The 25735-nt window shown below is 39.9% G+C and overlaps 1 protein-coding gene and 1 pseudogene across 6 annotated transcripts in view; one reads left to right on the top strand and one right to left on the bottom strand.

Annotated features, from left to right (window-relative positions):
* Window positions 1–25735, bottom strand: part of Ttc23 (tetratricopeptide repeat domain 23) — an 86118-nt gene that overhangs the window by 41621 nt on the left and 18762 nt on the right. For all 6 annotated transcript variants that reach the window (XM_021264760.2, XM_021264763.2, XM_021264761.2 and 3 more), the window contains 4 exons: window positions 25609–25732; window positions 16787–16937; window positions 16479–16604; window positions 4548–4725 (listed from right to left, as the gene is read on the bottom strand). In XM_021264760.2, coding sequence (XP_021120419.2) covers window positions 4548–4725; window positions 16479–16604; window positions 16787–16937; window positions 25609–25732 — 579 coding nt within the window. The remainder of the gene's footprint in view (window positions 1–4547; window positions 4726–16478; window positions 16605–16786; window positions 16938–25608; window positions 25733–25735) is intronic.
* On the top strand, window positions 2757–2850 carry LOC147824852 (U6 spliceosomal RNA; annotated as a pseudogene).

Below are 25735 nucleotides of genomic sequence, written 5' to 3'. Positions count from 1 at the left end.
AAAAAATCCAAAATACACGTGTAAACTATATTATTGTTCATCTGTACAAATAAATGAGGAAGATTTCTATGAACTATTATAAAGTGAATTACAAATATAATATTAAGTGAAAAGAAAGCAAACACACAAATCAATGACTTGGTGTAGAGAAAGAGACACTATTCTTAACAGCAGAATGTCAGCTTATAAATGTTGATGAAATGGTAGAATGAAAAACCATTATTTTACAATTATCACAGTTAAGACTGTTTCAACAAAGAGTCATCTAAAATGGGTGTGGTGGTGCACTCCTGTAATCCTAGCACTTAGGAGGCAGAGGCAGGAGGATTGCTATGAGTTCAAGGCCAGCCTAGTCTACATAGTGAATTCAAGGTCAGCCTGAACTACATAGCAAGACCCTGTCTCTAAAAGAGAAAGAAAGAAAGAAAGAAAGAAAGAAAGAAAGAAAGAAAGAAAGAAAGAAAGAGAGAGAGAGAGAAAGAGGGAGGGAAGGAAGGGTCATCAACATATGCTAAACCTAGAGGGAAATTTTTGATAAGCACAATATTTATATGGTCTTAAAATGTCTCTCTATAGAATACATATTCTATAGAATAAGAGGAAATAGTTACTACTGTATATAGGAAGAAACTGTATATCACCACGAATGGGTGATTAGCAATACCCACCCCCCAAGAAGATATGAAATCCTTTTGTATTCTTCCTTTCGGGGCACACATCACCAAATCTAGTCATGAGAAAACATCAGACAGAATCCAAATGAGGAACAGTGTACAAAACAGCTGGCCTGGATTCTTCAAAAGTTTCAAACTAATGAAAGACAGAGACTGGGAGATAAACTGAAGGAAACCAGGCTCATGACAACTAAGCACAGCACTCGATCCTGGACAAGGTCTTGGAGTGGAAAGAAAAACATTGTCGTAAAGGACAGAATTGGGATAACCAACAAAATGGAATAGGACAGGAACCAATGTTAAATTTCCTAAATCTCATAACTATATAATGACCTTATTTTTATAAAACATACACTAAAGTGTTCAGGGATAAAGGGACGTGATCTATGCAACATGCTATCACATGATTAAGATATAAATAATCTTTAAATGTGTCTTGTAAATAAGGAAAACACATGAAGTAAAATATTTTAAAATGGCAAATCTGAGCCTCACAATTAACAGGTATTACTTAGCTCATTTCCCATTCATGTAGAGCTAAAGAATCCTAAGAGTGAAAAATCCTGATCTTTCAGAAGATCATTTATAGGTGAATCCTTTTGCTGATTCCTGATTTTAGACATTTACATTGCTTTGTCTAATCCAGTGTTTGCTAAACTGTGGTCTGGGTGACACTGCTGTCTCACAGGATCTCTCTCTCAATTCAAAATCCACATTGGCCTGTTTAATGCACCATACAACCACATGTAATTATTTAATTTTAACTTAATATATCTTGATATCATTTAGCTTTAAACACCTTTTCCAGATAGACTTATGAATTTTGTTAATGTGCTAGTGTTCTACATAGTTTGGGGAATGCTTCTCTGAACCAGGCTCCAATACAGTATTTGAATGCATTCTGTTGATGTTGGTCTTACAAGCCACCTTTCATTCCAGGGAATTCTTTCAGGGATAACAGCTCTTGCTGAATGACACCAAGCGTATTATCACTTAATGTCTTTCTTTGACATTTAGAAACTGGAAGAAAAAAAGGCAGCGCCAAGACTTTGCAGGTAGATACTATAATGGCAGACACATGTCCTACCTTTGTCAAAATTCGTAAAATGTACAACATCAGAATGAACCTTGATGGAGATGGGTGACAGCAACATGTCACTATGGGTTCATCCACTGTAACAAGACACCATTCTAATGCCAAGATAACCAAAACAACTCTTTGGCAGAAGGTCAAAATGAATTAAGAATTAAGAAATACTCATATCCCTCCTCCCAGCAACTTGTAGAAATTTACTCCAGCAACATTTTTGGATAAGAATATTTAGCAGTATTGACACAAAAAGCTGTAAACCTGCCAGTGTCCCCAAACTCAGTAAAAGGTGCCATGAGCCACTCACAGTGGCCTGAGACACAGCCCTGGTATAAACCTGGACTCCTCCAGCCCTTTAGTCACCTACCTCTGTCCTGTGACCCCCAGCTGGTCATTTGTACTCCCTACATATCTCTCAATCTGTCCACACCTCTCTATTCTCACTGAAGCCACCTGAATCCAGGCCAGTACCACCCCCCTCTCAGACTGCTGGGATCCTCTCTGACTTACTTCCCGCTACTTCTCCATCGCACAATGCACTTTTGAGACCACAGGGCAACCCCTCCAGATGATGTCAATCTCCCTGCCTGAAGCCCTTCACCTGCACTCAGGAGGAAGCACACTTTTCCTAACAGAGCTTTCAACACCTTATCCGACTGACACACAATGGTCCATTTTTAGGTTCCTTTCAGATCCTTCCATGAGCTCTGGCCTCTTGCCAGGCTGGTCTTCTCCACCTCTTCGCACTTTCTGAAACTGATTTCTGCATTTATTATTTTTGCTTCCTCACATCTCCTTCACTACATAATCTTTCTGTCCTCATCACTGGCCCACTGATCAATGAAAGAAAAAGAAAGGTTGGAAAGAGAGAAATTCTTAAAAATCCATATGGAGCACTATGTACCAGGCGCTGTGCTAATCACTTTTCAAGTAGTAAGTTATTTACCCCAACAACAAATCCACGTGTCCATAATGGTAAAAGGTATCAAAAGGTGCTCGCTTCGGCAGCACATATACTGAAATTGGAACGATACAGAGAAGATTAGCACGGTCCCTGTGCTAATTCATGAAGTGTTCCATATTAAAAATAAAAATGGTATCAAAAGGAGTGACATGGGGAGGCATCTCTTTCACTTTTATTTTTCCTCACAAATACTTCTCTTTTTCTTTTTTTTGGCCAGGTTATTCTTCTTTACTTAGCCATGAGTACTGAAGTTGCTCAAGATTCTGCCAAAAGTCAGAAGTCTTCTTCCTCCCCCCTCCTCCCCCACCTAGACAATCTCATCCTCTCCCAAGGCATCACTGTGATCTCCAAGGGCTTCCCAAGCTCTGTTCCTGATGACCTAACTGCCTTGCTGCCACTCCTTGTACCCAGGAGCATCTCAGACTCACCATCGACAACAGAGCTCAAAATCTGTGCATCTCACCCAGTCCTCCCTATTCCTCCTCCGTAAGTGCCACAACACCCACTGGGCTGTCTAGACCAGGAACCTGGGGGTCACCGTTGGTTCTTTCTTTCCTTTCCCCATCCGTGTCCAGTTCATCTCCACACCCTGTCAGTTCTGCCTCCCGAATCTTTCTCCAATTCCCCCACTTCTCTTCATTCCCAGGATCTTCATTCTATTTCCAGGCCCCATCATTTCTGCTTCTGATACACCAGTAGCCTCCTTGTTGATCTCTCCACTTCCAGTCTTGGCACAACCTCCCCAATCCATCCTCTACACATCATTTAGAATGGGTCTGAATCTAGGCTATCCCTAGTTACACCGAGGCTAGTTACTCCTGGGCATAACACTCGACCTTTATAATTCCTGTCTCTCTGATGTATAAGCTGGAAATAACATGGTACAGAGTGGAAATAATGACTAAGACACCATCCAGATACAGTGAGAGAAAGGAGCTCTCCAACACACTGTGAGTGGGAGTATAAATTGCCGGACAAATTTTAAAAGATATAGCAATAACATATTCTCAGTACCATGTCATTATATCTCATTTGAAATAACAGGAATGGATTAGGCTATATTTTAAATTCTCTAAAAATAAAAAAGTGCTTTTAGCAGATGAAATGAAACAAAGACATCAAATTCTCTATGATGGTTAATTTTCTCTGTCAACTTGATTAGGTTATGATGATGCCCAGTTGTTCAGTCAAACATCAGTCTAGATGTTACCATGACTATGTTTTGTAGATGTGATCAATATTTGTATCAATTATATTTGAGTAAAGGAGATTATCCTCAATCAAAACAATGGAACTCATCTAATCAGCTGAAGACCTAAAAAACAACCCCCCCCCCAAAAAAACCCAAAAACCAAAAACCCCCCTGAGATTTCCTACAGAAGATGAAATTGAGCTCAGGAATCTTACAGTGATAAAAGAGAATAGTAGCTAACAGATGTAACTAAGTGGTTTCAGGTAAAGACTTCAGAGTGCAGTTTCAAAAGAATCCAGATCAGTTTGGTAACACGAGCTTTAAATAAATAAATACTAAAAGATAAGGAAACTTCACCTGGTAAATAATGCACACAATGTGTGAAACCCCACCTGTAAGGAGCCTGACTGTTTGGAGAATGCACAACTGGTCACAGGGGACCAATATCCAGCACTCACCTGCCTGGGCATCTGGTAAGAAAATCTTTACTGCACACTGGCGCTAGGCCGGGTGTTCTGCTGACCCAGAGCAAATGGCAAGCTAGGCACTGTCTGACTTCTGTGCCACTTATGTTTATGACAAGCATTGGGTCCAGCCAAGCTGTGCTGACAGGTAGCTGCCCCTCACCTGTAAGAAATGGTTGATGGCTGTGTTGTGGAACCCCAGGGCTTGCTCTGCACCTGCTAATTCTCTCAGGATGGAGACATACTCGGGACTTTCTTCACCTTTGCTGATCTCCACATATTCCAATGCCTCTTGGTAGTGGGGCAGAGCTTCTTGTGATTTCTTTTGACTATGATAGACCCTAAAAAAATCAAAGAGATTATTTAATAATTAAAATAAAAATATTGAAAGTATAGGTGGCTGGTAGTTAGGATTTGACTCTCTGGCCCGGGTGTCCAGCTAATTTCCTTGACAGCTAAGCATTTCCTCCAAGAGGCAGCAGGGCCCAGTGGTCATGAGAATGGGGTGTAGAATCACCAGACAGATCAAGTACTAGCTCTGCATCACCAGGTCTATAGCCTTCGAGTCATGCAACAGTGTCTCCATCCATAAGTTAGGGATGGTAACAGTGTCCACTTTACTGGGTAATTATGAAGATCAAATTAATAGTATTCATAAAAGCCCCAACAGTCTCTGACACATAGTGAGTGCTACAAAGATGTTGGTTTAAAAACCACAAAACACAAAATGACCATAAAAGATGCTTAGAGGCTAAAACCTGATCTTTGAGAAATTACAGAAAATTTCCAGGATCGTAAGGATACAAAGTACTCTCACTAATTGTTAAGGGAATATAGTGTGGGCACAAACTTCTCTGCATCAAAATTATGCAAATATAGTACATACACACATATAGTTCTGCTAATATCAATTCTAGGAATTTATCTTGAAGAGATGCTCTGGCAGGGCAACAAGAAACATACAAGAATGTTTACCTTAGCATTCTCTATAATAATGAAAGTACAAAGCACTTAACGTTCTCCCTTAGGAAACTATCCATGTGGGTTACAGGAAGTTCCTCTACAACTGTAGAATGTCATGGCATTAGAATTAGTGGTGATCCTTATTTATCAACTCAAAACCATATCCATTCTGTATTCTTCAGTAAAATGTTCTTACAAAAATATTTTGTTATCATCTCCTGAATATGAAAATTTTATAGCCAATCTACATTTGTCCAGAGAGATGCCAAAAATATAGTCATTAAAACGTTAGCAATACTTACCCTTAGGGAGTGATTGTGAATGATTTTATTTTTCTTATTTATGGTTTTCTAAATTTCTCAAATTTTCTTCTATAAAACTATATTACTTTTATATCAGAAAAAAGGTAATTAAAAAATTATAAGTACAGGTGACAGTGAGAAAATGTTCTTACAGCTTCTTAAGATCTCTCACATAAAAATGTAATCCTATATATCGTTCAGCAGACAAAACAACAGATGTTTTTAAATATCCATCTTCAAAATATTTTGTTAAGACTACTAGAAACTTTCCTTGCATTGAAAAATTTTATTTTCCAAATTCATAATGAAAGACAGCAATCCCTCCCACGTTGCCTTCCATCCCAGGCTCTTTAATATAAAAAGCTGTTACAATTCCCAAAGCGCCCACAGGAAACTGAAACATAACATGAGGAAGTGACTACAAGATCATAAAATTAGGTCTATTTTAACTCAGTCATCAGATATTTTCTCTTTTTAAAATTAATTTTATTGGTACATTTTAGATATACGTGATTACACTCATCATAGGGAACTTGTACCTGTACTTGTTACATCTTAATTCTTCTTTCCACAATCTCCCCCTCCCTTCAACCCCTCTTCCCCTCATTTACAAAAGCTTTGTTTCCATTTTTTCTTTCTACTTTTTTTTTCTTTTCCCTTCCTTCCTTTCTCCCTACCCCCTCCTGTGTTCCCCTTCCCATTTGAACATTTTCTTCCTATTTCTCAATATCTATAATACATTTTGGTCTTTATTTATCCTCTTGGGTTCTCACACCAGAGAAACAATGCAATATTTAAACATATGTGTCCAATTTATTTCACTTAAGAGTCTGGTCTCCAGGTGCATCTATTTACCTAGAAATGTATCAAGTTTATCCTTCTTTATGACAGAGTAGTACTCCACTGTATTTAAAAACCACATCTTCTTTGTCCATTTATCAGTTGATGGGCACTTGGGTTGTTTCCAAGATTTAGCGATCATAAATTGTGCTGCTGTAAACATAGGTGTGCATGTATCACTGTGGTATGAGGCTTTTAATTCTTTCTTGGAAGATACCAAGAAGGGGGATAGCTGGGTCAAATGGAACCTCTAGTTTTAGTTTTCTGAGGAATCTCCACACTGATTTCCACAGTGATTGCACTAGGCCCACCAACAGAGAAGGGTTCCTTTTTCCCCACAACCTCACCAGCATTTGCTATTGGTTGATTTCTTGATAACAACCATTCTTTCTGGAGTGAGCTGGAATCTCAGTGTTGTTTTCATCTGTATCAGATATTTTTCACTCGAAAGAATTAATTGGTAGAAGTAAAAATAATTTTCAGATCTGTAGTTCTGATGGCCTGTAGAAATAAAATACTGACTAAACAGTTTCTGACCTTGAGTACTTTTATAATTGTGAAGAGGTTTAAACACAGGAGGAAGTTAGGGGTTGCTATGTGCCAGACCAAGTCAGGTTATAGCTTGCAGCAAATCTAATCTCAGGGAGAAAAAGATTAACAGGTGACCAAATAATATTAGGCTCCTTCTGACCTTTCGTGAGCTTAGAGTGCAATGGATCATCACTATTTTTGCAAATACCAGACTTTACTGTTGCAGAAATAACCCAGTAGCAATTTGGTGACAGAAGGAGACTCTGAAACATTTGGTTTGTCAGAAATCACTTTGTTAAGAGAATTAGATTCCAGGCAGATAAAGCTGAAAGAATAAAAAACAAGGGTCAGCAAATTCTTGTCTGGAGGCCAAACCTGCTCACTGTTTTTGTGACTAGTTCTACTGGCCTGCAGCCCGTCCATTTGTTTATATATCACCTACGGCTGCCTTTGAATCACACCGGTAGAGCTGAGTAGCTGTCAAAAAGGTCACGCAGCCTGTGAAGCCTATTATTTACCACCAGAATGTCCAGAGAAAATTCGCTGATTGCTTGTTTAGAATCTAGAGAAAGTCACAATGCTTTAAAAATGACTAGATTTTTTTCCACCTAATTTAGCCGAGAGCACTCAGACACTGCTATCAAGATTTGACCAAAGAAATAAAATCATCTTTTTTCTTTTTCATGTTCACAGATGATGTGGGGTGTGTCGAGGTAGTACGGAATAGGTCTTTTGTTTCCACAGCTGCCAAAAAATTCATGGAAGAGTAAAAAAGCAGACACAAACACCAAGATGATTTAATCCGGACAACTGCTTTAAAAGGAAGCAAAATTCAAAGCTTGGTATTCAAGCATCTAGATGTGAAAACAGAAAATAATAAGAAAGAATGCCTTAATTCATACAGAAACAATCCTTCCTTTCCTGAGATAGGATACTAAATAAAAGTAGGGGTTTGTAATGACGAACACTTACTAATTAGCTTAGCCAAAAGCACAGGATATGACTCCAATTTTATACCATGTCCCTTTTTAGGTATCAAAAATTCACTGCGTAAATACTTGGCTCCCAGAGAAAGTTTTATGGAAAAGAGTCCAGTATAAGAGGCAGGGGAGTCCTGAGGCAGAAGCAGAGAAGCAAACTGTAATCTCAGCATCTGTACTTACAGAGCTTGGGCAAGGACAGACAAATGTCTTTGAACTTTGGTTTCCCGATTTGAACTCCGGTGTCTGATAGCACTGTTGTGAGAATCAAGTAAGATGCTAGTGAAAGTTCTCTGTAAACAAAAGTAGGCCAAGCAGAGAGTTATTAAAGACCTATACATTATCCTATCTTTTGCTTGTCCTCCCAACCTGCATGCTCGGTGGAGCAACTCAGGTTGTCCTCATACGGAAGTGGGCTCAATTGTTCTCTCAGGTCTACCCCACCACCACCCACGGGTGTAGAATGTTGAAACTGACTGAAAACACTGTGCACATGAGGTAGGCATTTTTTAACTGAATCTTAAATTTTTTAAGAATAACTTATTATAAGAACAATATATATCATCATTAAAAGTAAGAAAAGATGGTTAAATTTAAAAAATTTAAAATAGGGCCGGGAATTTAGCTCAATGGTTTCGTCGCCTGCTGAGCAAGCGCAAGGACCCGAGTTCAATCCCCGGTACCAAAAAAAAAAAAAAAAAAAAAAAAAAAAGAATTTAAAATATATAGAATTAGGATTCTCACACCCTGTAAACAAAAGCTCCAAATGGATTACAGATCTAAATTTAAAAGGCAAAGCTTTGATATGTTTGAGAGAAAATATATAAAAAAGCAATCCTGTGATTTTAGGTAGAGGATGATTTCTTATATAAGATAAAAAAGTACAAATGTGAACATAAAAGATAGGTTAATTTGGCCACATTAAAAATCAAAACTCCTGACATGAAGATATGAAGAATGTCCATAAACTTACTTTTAAAAATGCAAATAGTCCAATAGAAAATGAGCAAAAGATGTGAATAGATAATTCACAGAATAAGAATCCCAAATATTTAGGTAACATATGAAAAGATATTCAACCTCACCATCAGGGAAATATAATTAAAGAACCCATGAGATAGAATTTTGCATCCATATGATAGGCAAAAATAAGAAGGCTGACAATATCGAATGTTAGCAAGGATGTGGAGAAACAGGAATTTATACTTCATATTAACAAGAGCATAGATTGGTGGAAAGTCCTTGGAAAATCTGGTAAGACTGACGATGTGGCTACTTGCCAAGTAAATAACCATACTCATGGGCATATACCTCACAGGCAATCTTGCATATGAGCGAGAGTCACATACGTAAGAACAGCAATAGGCCTGGGTGTGCAACTCAGTAGTAGAGCTCTTGCCTAGCATATGTGAAGCTCTAAATTCTGCAGCACCAAAACAGAAAAACAAAAAACAAAAAACAAAAAAACAATGAGCATATAGTGTTTATAGTAATAAAGCAATTTACATGTTCACCTTCATGAGAATGGATAATTCAAATAAGGGGAAATCACAACAATTGAGCATTACGTATATGGAAGTTTAAAATGAAGAGATTAGAGCTGCATATGCCAACTGATAGAGATATATCTTAAAAGTACAGATGCTACAGGAGAAAAGCAAGCTACACAAGGAAACATAAACAAAGTTCAAAAATATGAAAAATAATGCATACTTTATGGCTATACAATGTACAGTAAAGGCACAAACACCTGTAGAGGAGTAAAAACACTAAATTCACCAAAATAACTGCCTGTGGGGAGAATGCATAACAGGGTTCCACTTATCTCAAATCCCCTGTTTTGTAAGCTTGGTGACATGTACGTGAGGATTTGAGTAACAATCTCTACACTTCTATATGCCTCAGATAGTTCATCATGAAGATGGATGGAGGCAACATGGTCAGTGTGTGCTCAGAGTGAAGCACCTTCTACCCCTCGCCCCTGAAATGGCTGTTGCCTCCTACTGGGGGGACATGGCAGACACAGCTGAAAATGTAGGTCTTGAAGCTAAAGCAAGCCATAGAGAGCCTCTGCACTCACCGAGAGTACGCTGTTCTCATGGAAGGAAAGGTAACACAGGAAATGAAGTCACTTTAGCATCACAATATATTTACTAAAGAGAGAATTGAAAGAGAGTACTGCATCTGGAAATAACTCAATTATAGTCTTACCCCATCTCCAACTCACTTAAAGCATCAGTCAATCTCAGGTAATCTTGTCTGTTTCCATTTGCCCAGATGGAATGCTTGGGATGGCAATACTGTCTCCTTTCCATTTCTGTCTACCCGCAGCGGATGCTTTGAGGATTTATATCTAGTGTGCCTATGATGGCTTTGGTGGCTTTAGGAACACACTAGGCAGGTGAAAAGATAGACAATTTTGAACAAGAGAATGTTGATTTGGCAGGCCCCCAACTTAAACCATGGCATGTTTTGTTGAATGACAATGTATCCTCAGTAATTCCATGGAGCACATGACGACATTGCATCTCAGACAGGCTTTGGGGAATCTCACTTGGATGGAGACTTGTTTTAGCATGCAGTACAAAAATATAACCTCCTATGGTCTTACTAGGGCGACAGAGTTTCCTCCTAAAAATTGTAGCATTTGGCAAGAATGTTGTGTACCAGTGGAAAGGGTAGGAATGTCGCTGATGATTGGAATCTGATGAGAAATCAATCCTAAAAGAAGATAAGTGGGATTTCCCAGAGTCAAAGAGAAAAGATTTACACGTGGGTCTCTCTACCTACAAGGAGAGGATTTGCTGCCGAGCGCACTGTGAAAGTGCCATTCTGCATTAGTGACCATGCTCTGCACTACGGTCAGCAGCCCGGATGCTGCAGTTTGACAGGCTGGGCTGTGCTCTGCTGCTCCCCCGCCGTGTGACCTTGGGATTAAGTGTAATTTTCTCAGCCTCAGCTACTTCATCTGCAGTGGGAATAAAAGTGGCCATGTCTTGGAAATGATTGCACATGAAATGGTGAAGAATGCAAAGCACTTAGAAGAACCCGGTCCCCCTCTTTCTCGCCTTTCCTTTTCTTTTTGAGGGCTTCTATGTACCTAGATGCGCTAGTATGGTGTCCATTTAATCTTCACAGTAACCCTCTGAGGCCCCATCATTTGAACATTAACAGGGAGGAGAGTAAGGCTCACAGGAAGCAGGGGACTTGGCCAAGTTCATGTAGCAGGGTTGTTTAAAGCGGACTTGAACCCAGGGCTTCTGATTGCAAAGCCCACATGGTTAAAGACACTATGTTGTTAACTATCACACTGCCTAGGAATAGCTGGCAGGTGTCCTGCTGATGCTCGGAGGAAAGGAAAGCTTGTTTATATGTGGGTTAGTTCAGCACATCAGTGCAGGCCAACTGCTCACTGGGCAAGCTGGGGAAGACCCCAAACATAATGCTCCACACAATCACAAAGAAAGTTGCAGGCAAATCACAAGTTCTGCAGTAATAATCTCACTAGCTCATCATAAAGCCACACAGAAAGGTTAATTTAAAAGGGTGTGTGTGTGTGTGTGTGTATGCACACGCACGTACAAGTACACACAATGGTGTATGCCTGTATATATAAACACCACTATCTCTCTCTCTGGAAATCTGAACAGAATACAGATTAGAACAGATCAGAATAGAACATAGCTCTGAACACTGAGGGAAAGTTTACTCATTTTTGCTGATGACTTTCTTTAGTTGACTTAAAGGCATAGAGCTGAAATATAACCCAGGTATACATGATTTGGATTCACCCTACAAAGTTAATGAATCACTACTGAATGAAGCAGTGCTGGGCTAGAGGAGAAGAGAGAGAGAGGAAAGAAACTTTCAGGCCTGAAGCAACGATGGAAGGCACAGAGCATGAGTCACCCTGCAGCACTTATATGTCAGTCCAGGGAGAAAGGCACTGGCAGGACTCGCAGGCACCATAAAAGGAGAGGAAGATGAGGAAGAGGATACATTAAAAGGTAGCCTTTTAAAAGGAACTCAAACCCTATGAGATGCCTGAGAAATTATCCTGGCCTTTCACTACTAAGACCTGGAATGAGGAAAACCACAACGGTGGTTCAAAATGTAACTGCAAAAACATACAAAAACCAAAATCTCCTTTCTTTCTAAAGTAGATCAGTTTGGATATTTCAATGAGGAAACATTTTTCATTTTAATGAGGAAATAATGCAAACTCACTGAACGAAAGGCATGAAATGTAAATATGTATGTTCCAGTGAAGATGTCAGGATGAAGAATCTGGATGAAAAGTAGCAAAGTTTGTAACAACTCTGCTAAATTCAAAAGTAACGTTGTAGAACAGCTTGCTACACTAAAATTCTTGTTATTCAGCATAGATGCGTACAAGTGTCGCCATCTGCTGGCAAGGTTTGGTACTGCTATTTTGGAAAGCACTTTCGAGGCGGTGCCAGATTCTTGCGGAGGATAATTTGCTGTTTTGTAGCAATGCTACTCAAAACTTCGCACTGCTACGTTACTCAGATCTCAACAGATGCCACAAATATAAGATCTTGAACCTCTGATTTGTATATTCCCTGCCTTACAAGATAGAATAGTGCCTAATTCTGAGCAAGATGGGATTCTGGATAAACTCTTCAGTCACCAACAGCTCTCTTCCTCCTCCCATTACGTAAATGGAATTGCGTAATGATTCTTCTGGGTCTGGTTTCTTGCACTAAACACTGTGTTTGTGAGAGTCAGCCATCGTATTAATCAAGGAGCAGTTTGACCATTTTCTTTGTATGAACAGATAACAATATTATTCTATTTTTGAGAAATATTTAGGTTGTTTTCCAATTCTTGGCAATAATAATGAAGCTTTGAACATACTAGGCTGTGCCTTTTGGTGAATATATTTATTCCTGTTAGATATATATTTTGGAGTGATACTATTTGGCTAAAGACTATGCAAATGTTCAAATCTAGTAGATAATGACAAATGTTTCCTTAATTATACTACATAGTCCCAACTTTAGCAAGCATGTTAGCTATGTGAATATCCTTTGTGAAAAGACTCTTGCTCTGTTTTTTTTTTTTGCCTGTTCAGTTGCTTGTCTTTGTTTAACTAGATATTGGGGATCCTCATAGATTCTAGACATGAGCCCTTTATCGGTTATATGTTTTACAGATATCTTCTTCTCTCTGTACTTGCCTGTGGTATAAAACATGGTGATCTAATTATGCAGGACACCATGGCACCCAGTGAGAGTGTCAATGTGCTCAAGGTCCTTGCATTGTCTGGAAATGGTTACTTGACTAATTTATAATTAGATCATAAAAGGTCCGAGATATACATGACAAACTCTATAGTAACCACTAGAAGAAAAAAGAAAATAATGTATAATTTACAAGTTAATGAGTAGGAAAATGGAATGATAAAATCTATAATCTAAAAAAGGTATAATCTAGAAGACAGCAAGAAAATCACATAAAATTGGTAGGATAAAAGGAAACAAACTCAAAGATTTAAAAATATGGAAAAGGGTATTAAAGCAAAATTTGTGTGAAAAGAGAGCATAACATCAGGCAAGATAGAGAGGACAAGGAATGACAAGCATTCCTGATGAGAAGTCACAGATTAAGAAGGTAATTAGTGGTGCTGTTGAATTCTCCAACAAAACAGGCTCACAACGTATACAACAGTGACCGGCAGAGCTCTGAGGAGATGCAAACAGAACACCAATTATACTAGGAGATTTTAAATACAGTACATTTCACCTTAAAAACCAATATATTAGATTAGCAAAACATAAAGATATAAATTTGAATAAAAGAATTATAAGATATACAGATTAAAATAAATTAAAATTAAAATTTATTAAAGTAAAATTAAATTAAATTTAAAATTTATTAAATTAAATAAATAAGATTAAACAGATTAATAAGATTAATACAGATTTACTTACTAGAATATTACATACAAAAATAACAAATATAATTTCTTTCATACCATATTTGGAACATTCACAAAAGTTTACAATGGACTAGGTCACAAAGAAAGCTTCAATATAAATTTCAAAGAGTTGATACCATACAGATGTTTTTGTCCATATTGTAATAAAATTAGGTATCAGTAACATCAGAATACCTTGAAAAATCACAAATATCTGCAAACTAAAACACACATCATTTGAATAATTTTGGACTAAAGAGAAATGTCCAAGTTAAGAAATACTAAGAACTTACTTAATGACACTGATAAATGCTACATCTTATAGGAGGTAGAGCTAAAGCAGGGCTTGTAGGGAAATTTTGGAGAATACTATTTTTTTTTGCTATGGGGATCGAACTCAGGACCTTGTGCTTGCAGGGCAGGCGTGGTGCCACTGAGCTAAATCCCCAGCCCTGGAGAACACTTTCGGTATTTGGATTGGAAATACTTTGCAACCAAATTCTCAAAACATAAAAGGTAAATATGAATGAATTTGGCTCTAACAAAATGAAGAATTTCTATGCCATGAAGAACATAGATAAAATCAATCAAACATAAAAAATACAATATCACTAATATTTATAACATACAAGAAAATACTGATTATCCATAGAAAGAATACAGATAATTCCAAAAGAAAAACAAAGAAGAATATTCATAGGCTATTCACAGAAAGGGAATCTCAAATGGCTAAGAAGTACAGGAAGAGGTATTCAAACTCATTAATAAGAGAAATATAAATAGAATTGAACATAATTAGCATGTTACATGCATCAGGTTGGCAGCAGGCAGAAAGATGACCATGCCAAACACTGCTGAGTATGAGACAAATAGAAATCTATCTGTCCAGCAAGTGAGGGTGTCGATAGATTTAGCAATCAGCCAGTGCTTAGTGAACTGGAAGTGGGATTTCTGGTGTGCTTCGGCCTGTGACCCAGAAATCCCACCCCCAGGGTGTAAATCCCAGCCAAGGCCTCCCTTAGTTGCATAAGTGAATATTCATGAATATTCATGGCAGCACTGTTGTGGCAGCAGAGAGCTGGGGACAATGTCCACTGCTAGGAGAGGGACAGGCAAAATGGGCGACCTGCATTCTATGAAGCACTCGGCAGAGGCCGGAAACAAGCAGCTCAAGTGCAGGCAAGAGTTGAGTAGAAAACAAGTAAGAAACAGCACGAGATAGGTATGAGTTTATATAAACCTAAACCACATGCATACTAAATACTATTTATTCATATATCCACAGTCAAAGACATAAACCACCATTCAAATAGATATCTATGCCGTGTGGGGGGAAGAGAGTGAGGGTGAAAATAAAGAGATGGAGGGGCTGGGGATTTAGCTCAGTGGTGCTGCCTCCTGTCTTGCAAGCGCAAGGGCCTGAGTTCGATCCCTGGTATTAAAAAAAGAGAGAGAGAAGAAGGAAAATGTTTATTGAAAAAGGGAGACCGAAGAGCTTGTGCGGATGGATGAACTCTGGACTTGCAGATACCCCAGTCAAAATAAATGAACAAGGAAGAACTGATCACACACACACACACACACACGCACAGACACACACGCACACACACACGCTCACACACACACACACACGCTCACAAAATCTCCCTTCACCCTTGTATATTTTTTTATGGCTTCAGCCAAGGTTGGTCCTTCCCATTTTCCATCCAGATGGAAACGTTAGGTGTGTTCACTTGGGGTTCTTTCTTAATACGTTTCTTGGAATGGTCCTATAGGTTTTCTGCGTTCTCTTGAGAATCAACCTATGCACGTAGTCTGGCTATGATGGTGAACTGAATTCTGGCTTTGGCTAATCGCAGTCATGCAGGCCAGCGAGGATTCTGTCTCTTCTAGAATGGACCTTTTTCTGCCAACTTCCCCCCACTGTTCCATCTTTCCACACAGCATGGGCATACTCTGTCACCCAAGCAGTCCGGGGAACTGGCATAGGGTTGGGGACCTTTGGGTAGGGATGAATGTGCTACCTACCCAAGACCCATGGCCTTCTCTTTATATCCTTTCCAGCCTGTTTTACTTGGTGAGTGTAGAGCAGGTGGGGAGTAAAGAACAATTGTCTTATCACCGCAGATTCAGATATACCTAAGATCTTTCTCCTTTGAGGCCCTGATCATCAAATCAATCTATTGAGCCCTTTCAGACCAGAGCAGTGGAGGGGTGGGGGCAGAAAGCAGGGAGGGAGGAAAGGAAGGGTGTAGAGGCAGCAGGTAGGAAGAGAGTGCACGCAGAATGTCAGCCAAGGGAGCAGCGATTGGGAATCTAGGGCCCTGGGTAGATGAGACAGTACTGACGTCAAGTGGAAAGTGTCATGGATGCAGGTCTCTGACGTGACTGGGCTTCTCTGTTACTGCTAGACCACAGTCTTGAGAGAAGCCCCAAGGAGACAGAGACCCAAGGAGAAGCCACGGCTATCTAAAGACAGACTACTGGCAAAGAACCTCCAGCCACCATGTATATAGGGTTCTAAAGGTGAAACTTACTGTGCAAATGACAATTTGATCCGTGCTTGGACTTCTATCCACTCTTCCTTTACAATCCTTCCACACTGTAGCAGCTCCCTTGAAAGTCTCTCTGCTTTCACCAAATTCTCTGATGCTTCCTTAAATCTGAATTGTGCTCAGGAAATGATCTACTTGGCTCCAGGTTCTGGGACCCCAGGTCTTGGACTTTCTTGGCTTTCACACTATCACCCTTCCTCAGTCATCTATCAGTGTTTTATTCACCCCGAGAATTGAATGTGTTATGTGAGCAACACTTCTCTTTGTAGAGGTCAGAGACAAAAGGATACTTCTGAAGGGAAAGGAAGGCTCTCCCCAAGGTATGGAAAAGCTCTACAGAGCACTTGAAGACATCTGTATTGTCATCATAAGGAGGCACGATGAAGTCCGTGAGGATCTCTTTGGCCTTTTCTGCGTGTTGTTTTGCTTGCAGTGAAAATCCTATGGACAAAAAAAATGAAGTCTCAGTTTCTTTTTAATCTCAGATGGACAAGAACATAGTTCTCTCTAGTCAAGGGATCCCACAAGGCTTCCGCATACTGTCCAGTAGCTCATGAACATATACCTGGGCAGCAGGAACACTGTCATGACTGTAACAATTACAATGTTGTTTCATACTGATTACTCAAGATGAAAATGTTCCCCAAATGGCCTTCTGAGAAATAAATAGAACAAAGTGGAACTGAACACCTTTGAAACCTTACCAATATTTATAAAAAACAAATGGGAAAAAAAATAAATAAAATAAATTTAAAAAAACAAACAAATGGGAATACAAGAGTTGCGTTCAGGGCAGGAAGTAAGAGACTCATGAATCTTAATCCTGGCTTTGTGACAGCAATCTTAATGAAATACTCAAAATTCTGTATCTTCTCCCCACTCATCTATGATCATAGTTACGTTAACATAATACTAACATGATGGTATCTATAAAAGCTACTCAGGACTAATTTTCAGAGTGCTCTAGTGTTCTTCTGTGGGCTTATCAGACTATGGAAAGTGTGACACTGATGATGACCAGCAAGGAATCAATGCCTTGTGCTTCCCCACACTCATGCCTCCCACTGATAGTCCCTTCCATTTACACCATACACCCGGGTACTATGTTCTGAATGATATGGACTTGTATCTGGAATCTCTGAAAAGGTGTCAAAATATGAAGTTAATTCTGCTTTCTACGAAGCAGAAACAATATACTTTCTAATAGGAAAAATCCAGGCTATGCTGTTTGTATGTGGGAACTCAGTGTTTTATTTTTCTAAAAAGCACATACTTCATCAGCCTACCTGCAACTTACTAGTGCCAATTGTGCCTGTGGTCTAACAAAAGGCACGGGGGCTGCTCATCCAACTATGGTCTCTTCCTTTAAGAACTTGAACTCAGTGTTCTGGGCATGGCTAGGTTGAGGCTCAAGAATATCAGCTCTGAAGTCAGACTGCCTGGGATGAACTCCCTGCTTAGCCACTGGCTAGGAAACATTGGCCTCGGTTTCCTCAAGTGTAAACAGGGATAGTGATAATACCTACCTCAGTTTGTGGTGAAGACTGAACAGGGCTATGCATGGAAAAGAGCATGGTGCCCTTCCTCAGGTGCCCATAGTAAGCAGTGCATATGCCTTTTACTCTAAATTTTTTCTTCCAGAAAAGGAGTGAGCTGCAGAAGGAGAACATTACTTGCAATCCCAGATGGCAGGACACTGGTATTGGCAAGTGAATTTCCAGGTCTGAGTCTCAGGTCAGCCACTTAACAGTGCAATCGGAGGCAAGCTGCTTTAACTCAGATTTGGAGGGGTAAAATGAGATGATCACCACATGTCCCCTGGCTCCAGTGATCCTTGATCTAACAGGTGAGACCAGTCTACAGCAAGAGTTGACCAAAGTTATTGGACGACAATGATACACTTGGCACGGTGGTGTTTTCCACCATGTTTTGATTTACTCACTGGACCAACCCTGGGAAGTTAATATCCACAACATCCTTTAGTGTCACTTTTCAGTTGAAGGAGCTGAGTGTAGAGATGTCCTCTTGTGTATAATCCTGTCCTGGGCTGCACATTGAGTGGGTAGAAAACATCATGCCTGGCTACCTGCTGTTTCTACCTTGCCTGCACCCATGTACTCTCCCTTCTCCTGCTTTCCTTCTGGGGTGCTGGGCCCCTGCACATGCAACCCACATAATGCAAGCAAAGGCAGCTTCTTCCCCAGCACCAACTGGAGCCAGAAGTCAGGTCTAGCCAATGAGACGGTTCCTGGTCTCTGGCATAAAACCCAAATCACACCAAGCTGATCCGACTAGGATGCCCCAAATCTTGGGATATTTTATCGGTAGGGCATTTTGTCTCCTGAGAATACTCAGAAGGGAGACATAAAGCTGCTGGTAGCCATGATGCCACCATGTGGGCAAAACTTGGCTAAGAATAGAGCCAATACCAAGAAAAACAGCCAAGTAGTGAGAAAAGGGAGAAACTGAATCCTGGTCACATTGTTTGAACATCAGGTATGGCTAAGTCTAAAGGAAGTTTTACCCTTGAATTTTTAAATTGTTTGGGCCAATGCATTTTTAGTCATGCCAGTTTTGGTTAACTTTTTGTTATTGTTTTTGTTACTTACATCAAGAGACTCTTCACCAAGAAAACTGTGAATGGAGTCCATTCTAAGGCCCTACTTTATGTCTTTGGTTCTTTCTGTAACACCTTCTGACCTAACAGATTAATCATCTCCTAAGAACCCTAAAGTTAAGATCATAAAAAGACAAACCCAGAAGGGCAATCTTCCTTCTTTTTCCCCTTTGAATATTTATATGTTGGATACCTTATTGAGTCTTTCTAAAAGGAAATGGCTTCTCTATACTTGGAAAGGAGAATACCTAAAAAACTGATCCTTCCAATTAAGTGGGAATCAAATTTGAAAGAACAGCAGAAACCGAGCCTGCTACAGACAGGCAGGTCTGCGCATGCCCTACCGAGGTCCCGAGTCATGCGGAACATGCCCAATCAGCCTGCTGCAGACAGGCAGGTCTGCGCACGCCCTGCCGAGGTCCCGAGTCAAGTAGAACACGGCGAATCAGCCCGCACCCCTGCAACAATGCACTGGACCGCCCCCCCCCCACCCGGCTCCTCTGTACAGCCACCTGGTTCCATACTACAAAGATGCAGAGGACACCGGACCACCAGACCACGGTACTGAGTCCCGCTGCTCCCGGCCCAGAGGTAGGGGCTTCTGAGCCACCGTCCCATTGCTCCTGGTCCAGAGGAAGGGGCTTCCCGGCCACCATCACTCCTGCTGCTCCCAGCCCAGAGGAAAGGGCTTTTGGGCCACCTTTTGTTCCACCGCTCCTGGCCCAGAGGAAGGGGCTTCCGGGCCACCATCCCACCCACCGTTCCCGGCCCAGAGGGAGGGGGTTCTGAGCCACCATCCCACTGCTCCTGGACCAGAGGAAGGGGCTTCCCGGCCACCATCCCTCCCGCTGCTCCCAGCCCACAGGAAAGGGTTTTTGGGTCACCATCCCTACCCCTGCTCCCAGTCCCTATCCCACCTCTCCCAGCTCAGAGGAGGTAATCTGTGCAGGTGCCAACAGCACCTCCCCCCACCAGGTGAAATGAGAAAACACGTAAATAAGTCTCAAAACCAGACTTCCAGATCACCTACAGCAACCCCAAAGGGAAATGAGATGGAACACTCTGATACTCAACCACCTGGACCCACTGAACTGGCAACAAAAGGGGATCTGGAAAAAATGAAATCAGAAATAATTTCTCAGATAACAGGAGAAATTGTGTCCCTAGTGCAAGGCATGATTAATAAATCTAGAGAGGAGCTCAGGAACATGATGGAATCCCAACATAAGAAACAAATGGAATCCATAAAACAGATGCAAATAGATTTCCAGGACGTGAAAAACTCCACTGAAAGTCTACACAGCAGAATGACCCAATGTGAGGACAGAATTACAGATATAGAAGATAAGATTGCAATTAGTGACAAGGAAAAGAAAAACGGCTTCAAAATTATAAGGGAACATGAGAAATCAATCCAGCAGCTGCTAGATGATGCAAAGAAGAATAACATAAGACTGATTGGAGTTAATGAAGAAACAGGAGAGAGTGCAGATGACATAAAAAATCTCTTCACAGAAATAATGGCAGAAAACTTCCCAAGCAGGGGAAAAGAGCTTGACATACAGATAAGTGAGGCATATAGGACTCCAAATAGCCTTGATCAAAAAAAATCTACACATAGGCAATATAATTGTTAAGATTCCAGAAACTCAACAGAAGAACAAAGTTCTACAAGCAGTTAGAGAAAAGAAACAAATCACATACAAAGGAAAGCCCATCAGAATCACAGCCGACTTCTCAACACAAACCATCAAGGCAAGAAGAGCTTGGAGTGGCATATTCCAAGCCCTAAAAGAAAACAGCCTCCAAACCAGATTGATGTACCCTGCAAAACTATCTTTCAAAATGGATGGAGAAATAAGATACTTTCATGACAAAGAGCACCTTAGGAACTTTGTGAATACCAAACCTGCACTCCAAAGAATTTTACACAATATCCTAGGAACAGACATTGAGGATCACAACCCCAGGAAGCAAAGCAGAATGAACCCATCTGGCATGACAAGAAATTAAATGTAAACAGGGAGAACCCAACAAAAAGAAAAAGTCATGGCAATGACAAGTCAATATGTTTCACTTATAACCATCAATGTTAATGGTCTCAATTCACCAATCAAAAGAAATAGACTGGCAGAATGGGTCAAGAAGCAAGATCCAACAATATGCTGCATACAAGAAACACACTTAATTCAAAAGGAAACGCATAGACTGAAAGGTAAAGGGTGGAAAACAATACTGCATGCGACAGGAACCCCCAAAAAAGCAGGAGTAGCTATCCTCTTGGCAGATCAAGTAGATTTCAAACCAACACTGATTAAGAGAGATGAAGAAGGACACTACATCCTTGTAAAGGGAACAATCCAAGAGGAAGAGATGACAATCATAAATATCTATGCACCAAACACTAGTGTGCCCAACTATATAAAACAAATACTAACGGACATGAAAAGTCATATATGTACTAATGCAATTATAGTAGGGGAACTCAACACCCCACTGTCACAAATAGATAGATCAACTAGACAAAAAATAAGTAATGAAATACTAGAACTCAATCAAACTCTTGAACAAATGAACTCAACAGATGTTTACAGAGTCTTCTACCCCACAAAATCAGAATACACATTCTTCTCAGCTGTACATGGGTCATTCTCCAAAAGAGACCACATACTCACACATAGAACATGTTTAAGTAAGTGCAAAGGAATTGAAGTTATCCCTTGTATATTATCAGACTATAGTGCGATGAAATTGGAGATCCATAGCAAAAGAAACTCAAAAAATTTCATACATACGTGGAAATTGAACAACTCACTCCTGAATAACCAATTGGGTCACAGAGGAAATTAAAGAAGAAATCAGACAGTTCCTTCAATTAAATGACAATGACAATACAACATATCAGAATCTATGGGGCACAATGAAAGCAGTCTTACAAGGGAAATTCATAGCAGTGAATACGCATATTAGGAAAACAGAACGAGCCCAATTAAACAACCTGATGCTGAACCTCCAGCTTCTAGAAAAAGAAGAACAGGACAACCCCAGAGCTCATACAAGGGAGGAAATTATAAAGATCAGAGGAGAAATCAATGCAATGGAGACTAAGAGAACGATACAAAAAATCAATGAAGCCAAGAGTTGGTTCTTCGAAAGAATCAACAAAATTGACAAACCCTTAGCCAACCTTGTCAGAAAAAGGAAAGAAAAGGCCCAAATCCATGCAATTAGGAATGAAAAGGGTGAAATGACAACAGACCCAGCAGAAATCCAGAGGATCATCAATACCTACTTCCAGAACCTATACGCCAATAAGATGGACAACACAGAAGAAATGGACAGATTCCTAGATACATATGAATTACCAAAGTTGAACGAAGAAGACCTAAAAATTCTGAGCAACCCAATATCAAGCAATGAAATTGAAAATGTAATTAAAAACTTATCAGCTAAGAAAAGCCCGGGCCTTGATGGCTTCACTGCTGAATTCTACAAGACATTTAGAGAGGAACTGCTGCCACCACTGTTTAAACTCTTTAATGAAATTGAAAGGGAAGCAATACTCCCAAATTCATTCCTGGAAGCAAGCATCACCTTGATCCCCAAAGCAGAGAAAGACCCAACCGCAAAGGAGAACTATAGGCCAATCTCACTAGTGAACATAGATGCAAAAATCCTTAATAAGATAATGGCAAACAGAATGCAGAAGATCATCAAGAAGATCATACACTCTGATCAAGTGGGATTCATCCCAGGGATGCAGGGATGGTTCAATATACGCAAATCAATCAATGATCAATCACTATATCAATAGAGCCAAGGACAAAAACCATATGATTATCTCCATAGATGCAGAAAAAGCATTTGACAAAATCCAACATTCATTTATGATAAAAACCCTACAAAAAATTGGAACAGATGATCTCTACCTCAAACTGATAAAAGCCATCTATGAAAAACCAACAGCCAATATCATACTAAGTGGTCAAAAACTGAAATCCTTCACACTAAAATCAGGAACAAGACAAGGATGTCCACTATCACCACTCTTGTTCAATATAGTTCTGGAAACATTAGCCATGGTAATTAGACAAGACAAAGAAATAAAAGGAATAAAGATAGGAAATGAAGAAGTCAAATTGTCATTATTTGCAGATGACATGATACTCTATATAGAAGACCCCAAGAACTCCACCAAAAGTCTTCTAGACTTAATAACCAAATTCAGTCAAGTAGCTGGTTACAAGGTCAACACACAAAAATCAATAGCTTTCCTCTACACCAATGACAGACTCACTGAGAGAGAAATAGGGCAAATAATTCCTTTCACAATAGCATCCAAAAAACTGAAATACCTAGGAATCAACCTAACAAAAGAAATCAAAGACCTCTTCTCTGAAAACTATGGCACTCTGAAAAGAGAGATTGAAGATGATAGCAGAAAATGGATAGACATCCCCTGTTCCTGGGTAGGAAGGATTAATATAGTGAAAATGGCCATACTTCCAAAACTGCTATATAGATTTAATGCAATTCCAATTGAGATCCCAGCAGCATACTTCATAGACCTTGAGAAAACAATCCAAAAATTCATTTGGAACAGGAAGAGACCCAGAATAGCAAAAGCAATTGTAGCTAACAGAGACATGGCAGGGGGTATCACAATCCCCAACCTACAACTATACTACAAAGCTACTGTGATAAAAACAGCATGGTACTGGCAAAGAAACAGACTTGAAGACCAGTGGAACAGATTAGAAGATGCAGAAACAACGCCAGACACACTCAGCCACCTCATCTTCAATAAAGGAGCCAAACACCCTCACTGGAGGAAAGATAGCCTCTTTAATAAATGGTGCTGTAAAAATTGGGCTTCAACTTGGCAAAGATTAAAACTAGACCTATATCTCTCACCATGCACTAAACTAAAATCAAAATGGATTAAAGATCTAAATATTAAAATAGAAACTCTGAACCAGTTGGAACAGAGGTTAGGTAGAACCCTTGAAGACATCGGTGTAGGAAAAGATTTTATGAACAAAACCTCAGTTGCCCATGAACTAACACAAACAATCAACCAGTGGGATCTCTTCTTATTAAAAAGCTTCTGCACAGCAAGAGAAACCACCAGCAGTGTGAAGAGACAACCCACAATGTGGGAAAAAAACTTCGCCTGCTCTTCCTCAGACAAAGGTCTACTATCTCGAATCTATAAAGAACTTAAAAAGATCAGACCTCCCAAATTTAAAGACCCAGTCAAAAAATGGGCATCTGAAATGAACAGACATTTCTCAGACAAAGAAGTAGAAATAGCAAATGAATACATGAAAAAATGTTCAACATCACTGGTCATTCGAGAGATGCAAATGCAAACAATGCTGAGATTCCACCTCACTCCAGAAAGAATGGCTGCTATCATGAAATCAAACAATAACAAATGCTGGTGGGGCTGTGGGGAAAGAGGAACCCTACTCCACTGCTGGTGGGAGTGTAGACTGGTGCAACCACTGTGGAAATCAGTATGGAGATACCTCAAAGAACTAGGACTGGAAGTCTCATTTGACCCCACTATTCCACTGCTGGGGATCTTCCCCAAAGAATTAAAAGAATCATACCACAGTGATATATGTGCACCCATGTTCATAGCAGCACAGTCTGTGATAGCTAAAACTTGGAAATAGCCCAAATGCCCATCAACTGGAGACTGGATAAAGAAAATGTGTTTTTTTAATAAAATGGAGTACTACTCAGCCATAAAAAATGAGAAATTAGAGACATTTATAGCTAAGTGGATGCACATTGAGGCGACAGTCTTAGGTGAAATAAAGAGGACACAGATGTGTAAATACCGAATAGTTTTTCTGGTGTGAGAAAGTGAAAGTGTAAATAAGGACTAAATGTATAATAGGTCATGTGAAATAGGAAGAAAAGGGACAAAGAGGAAGGAAGTAGGAGGGCTAGGGGAAAGGATAGAAGGGAATGGGATTAATATGAGAAAAAGGAAAAATAGGAACAAAATCTTTGTAAATAGGGAGGGATGGAGGGGTTGAAGGGAGGGCTGGGCAAGGGTGAAAAATAAGAACCAAGAGAGACTATGTAAAGGTGTAAATTTCCAATGATGAATGTCATTATATTGTATACCTAAAATGTACCAATGATTAGAATGAATAATCGATAATGCAAAATAGGAAGAAAAGGTCCAAAGGGGTAGGGGTAGTGGGAGGGACAGGAGAAAGGAAAGAAGGGAAAGCAAAAATGATGAGAAATGGAAAAAATGGAAATAAAGTCTTTGTAAATAGGGAAGGGTGGAGGGGATGAAGGGAGGGCTAGGAAAGGGGAAAAAATAAGAACCAAGATGCATTATATAAAGGTACAATTCCCAATGAGAAATGTAATTGTGTTGTATACCTACAATGTACCAATAAAAGAATTAAAAAAAAAAAAAGAACAGCAGAAACCAACCAACTTACCCTGCTCAGTGTGGGATGAGCTCACCTTTCATCAGGAGGTAGCCTTGAGCCAAACTGATATGTGCCTCTGCCAGTTTCCAGTGGGAGTCGCCATAGCAAATCCTCGTCAATGCTATGCAACGCGAAAGTTCGTGGATACCTTGTTTATACTG

This window comes from Heterocephalus glaber, unplaced genomic scaffold, assembly GCF_053883595.1.
Source record: "Heterocephalus glaber isolate CG9 unplaced genomic scaffold, H.glaber_assembly_v1.0 deba00001531, whole genome shotgun sequence".
Lineage (NCBI taxonomy): Eukaryota > Metazoa > Chordata > Mammalia > Rodentia > Bathyergidae > Heterocephalus > Heterocephalus glaber.
Note: the sequence above shows the minus strand (reverse complement) of the source record. Positions and strands in the feature narration are given on the sequence as shown.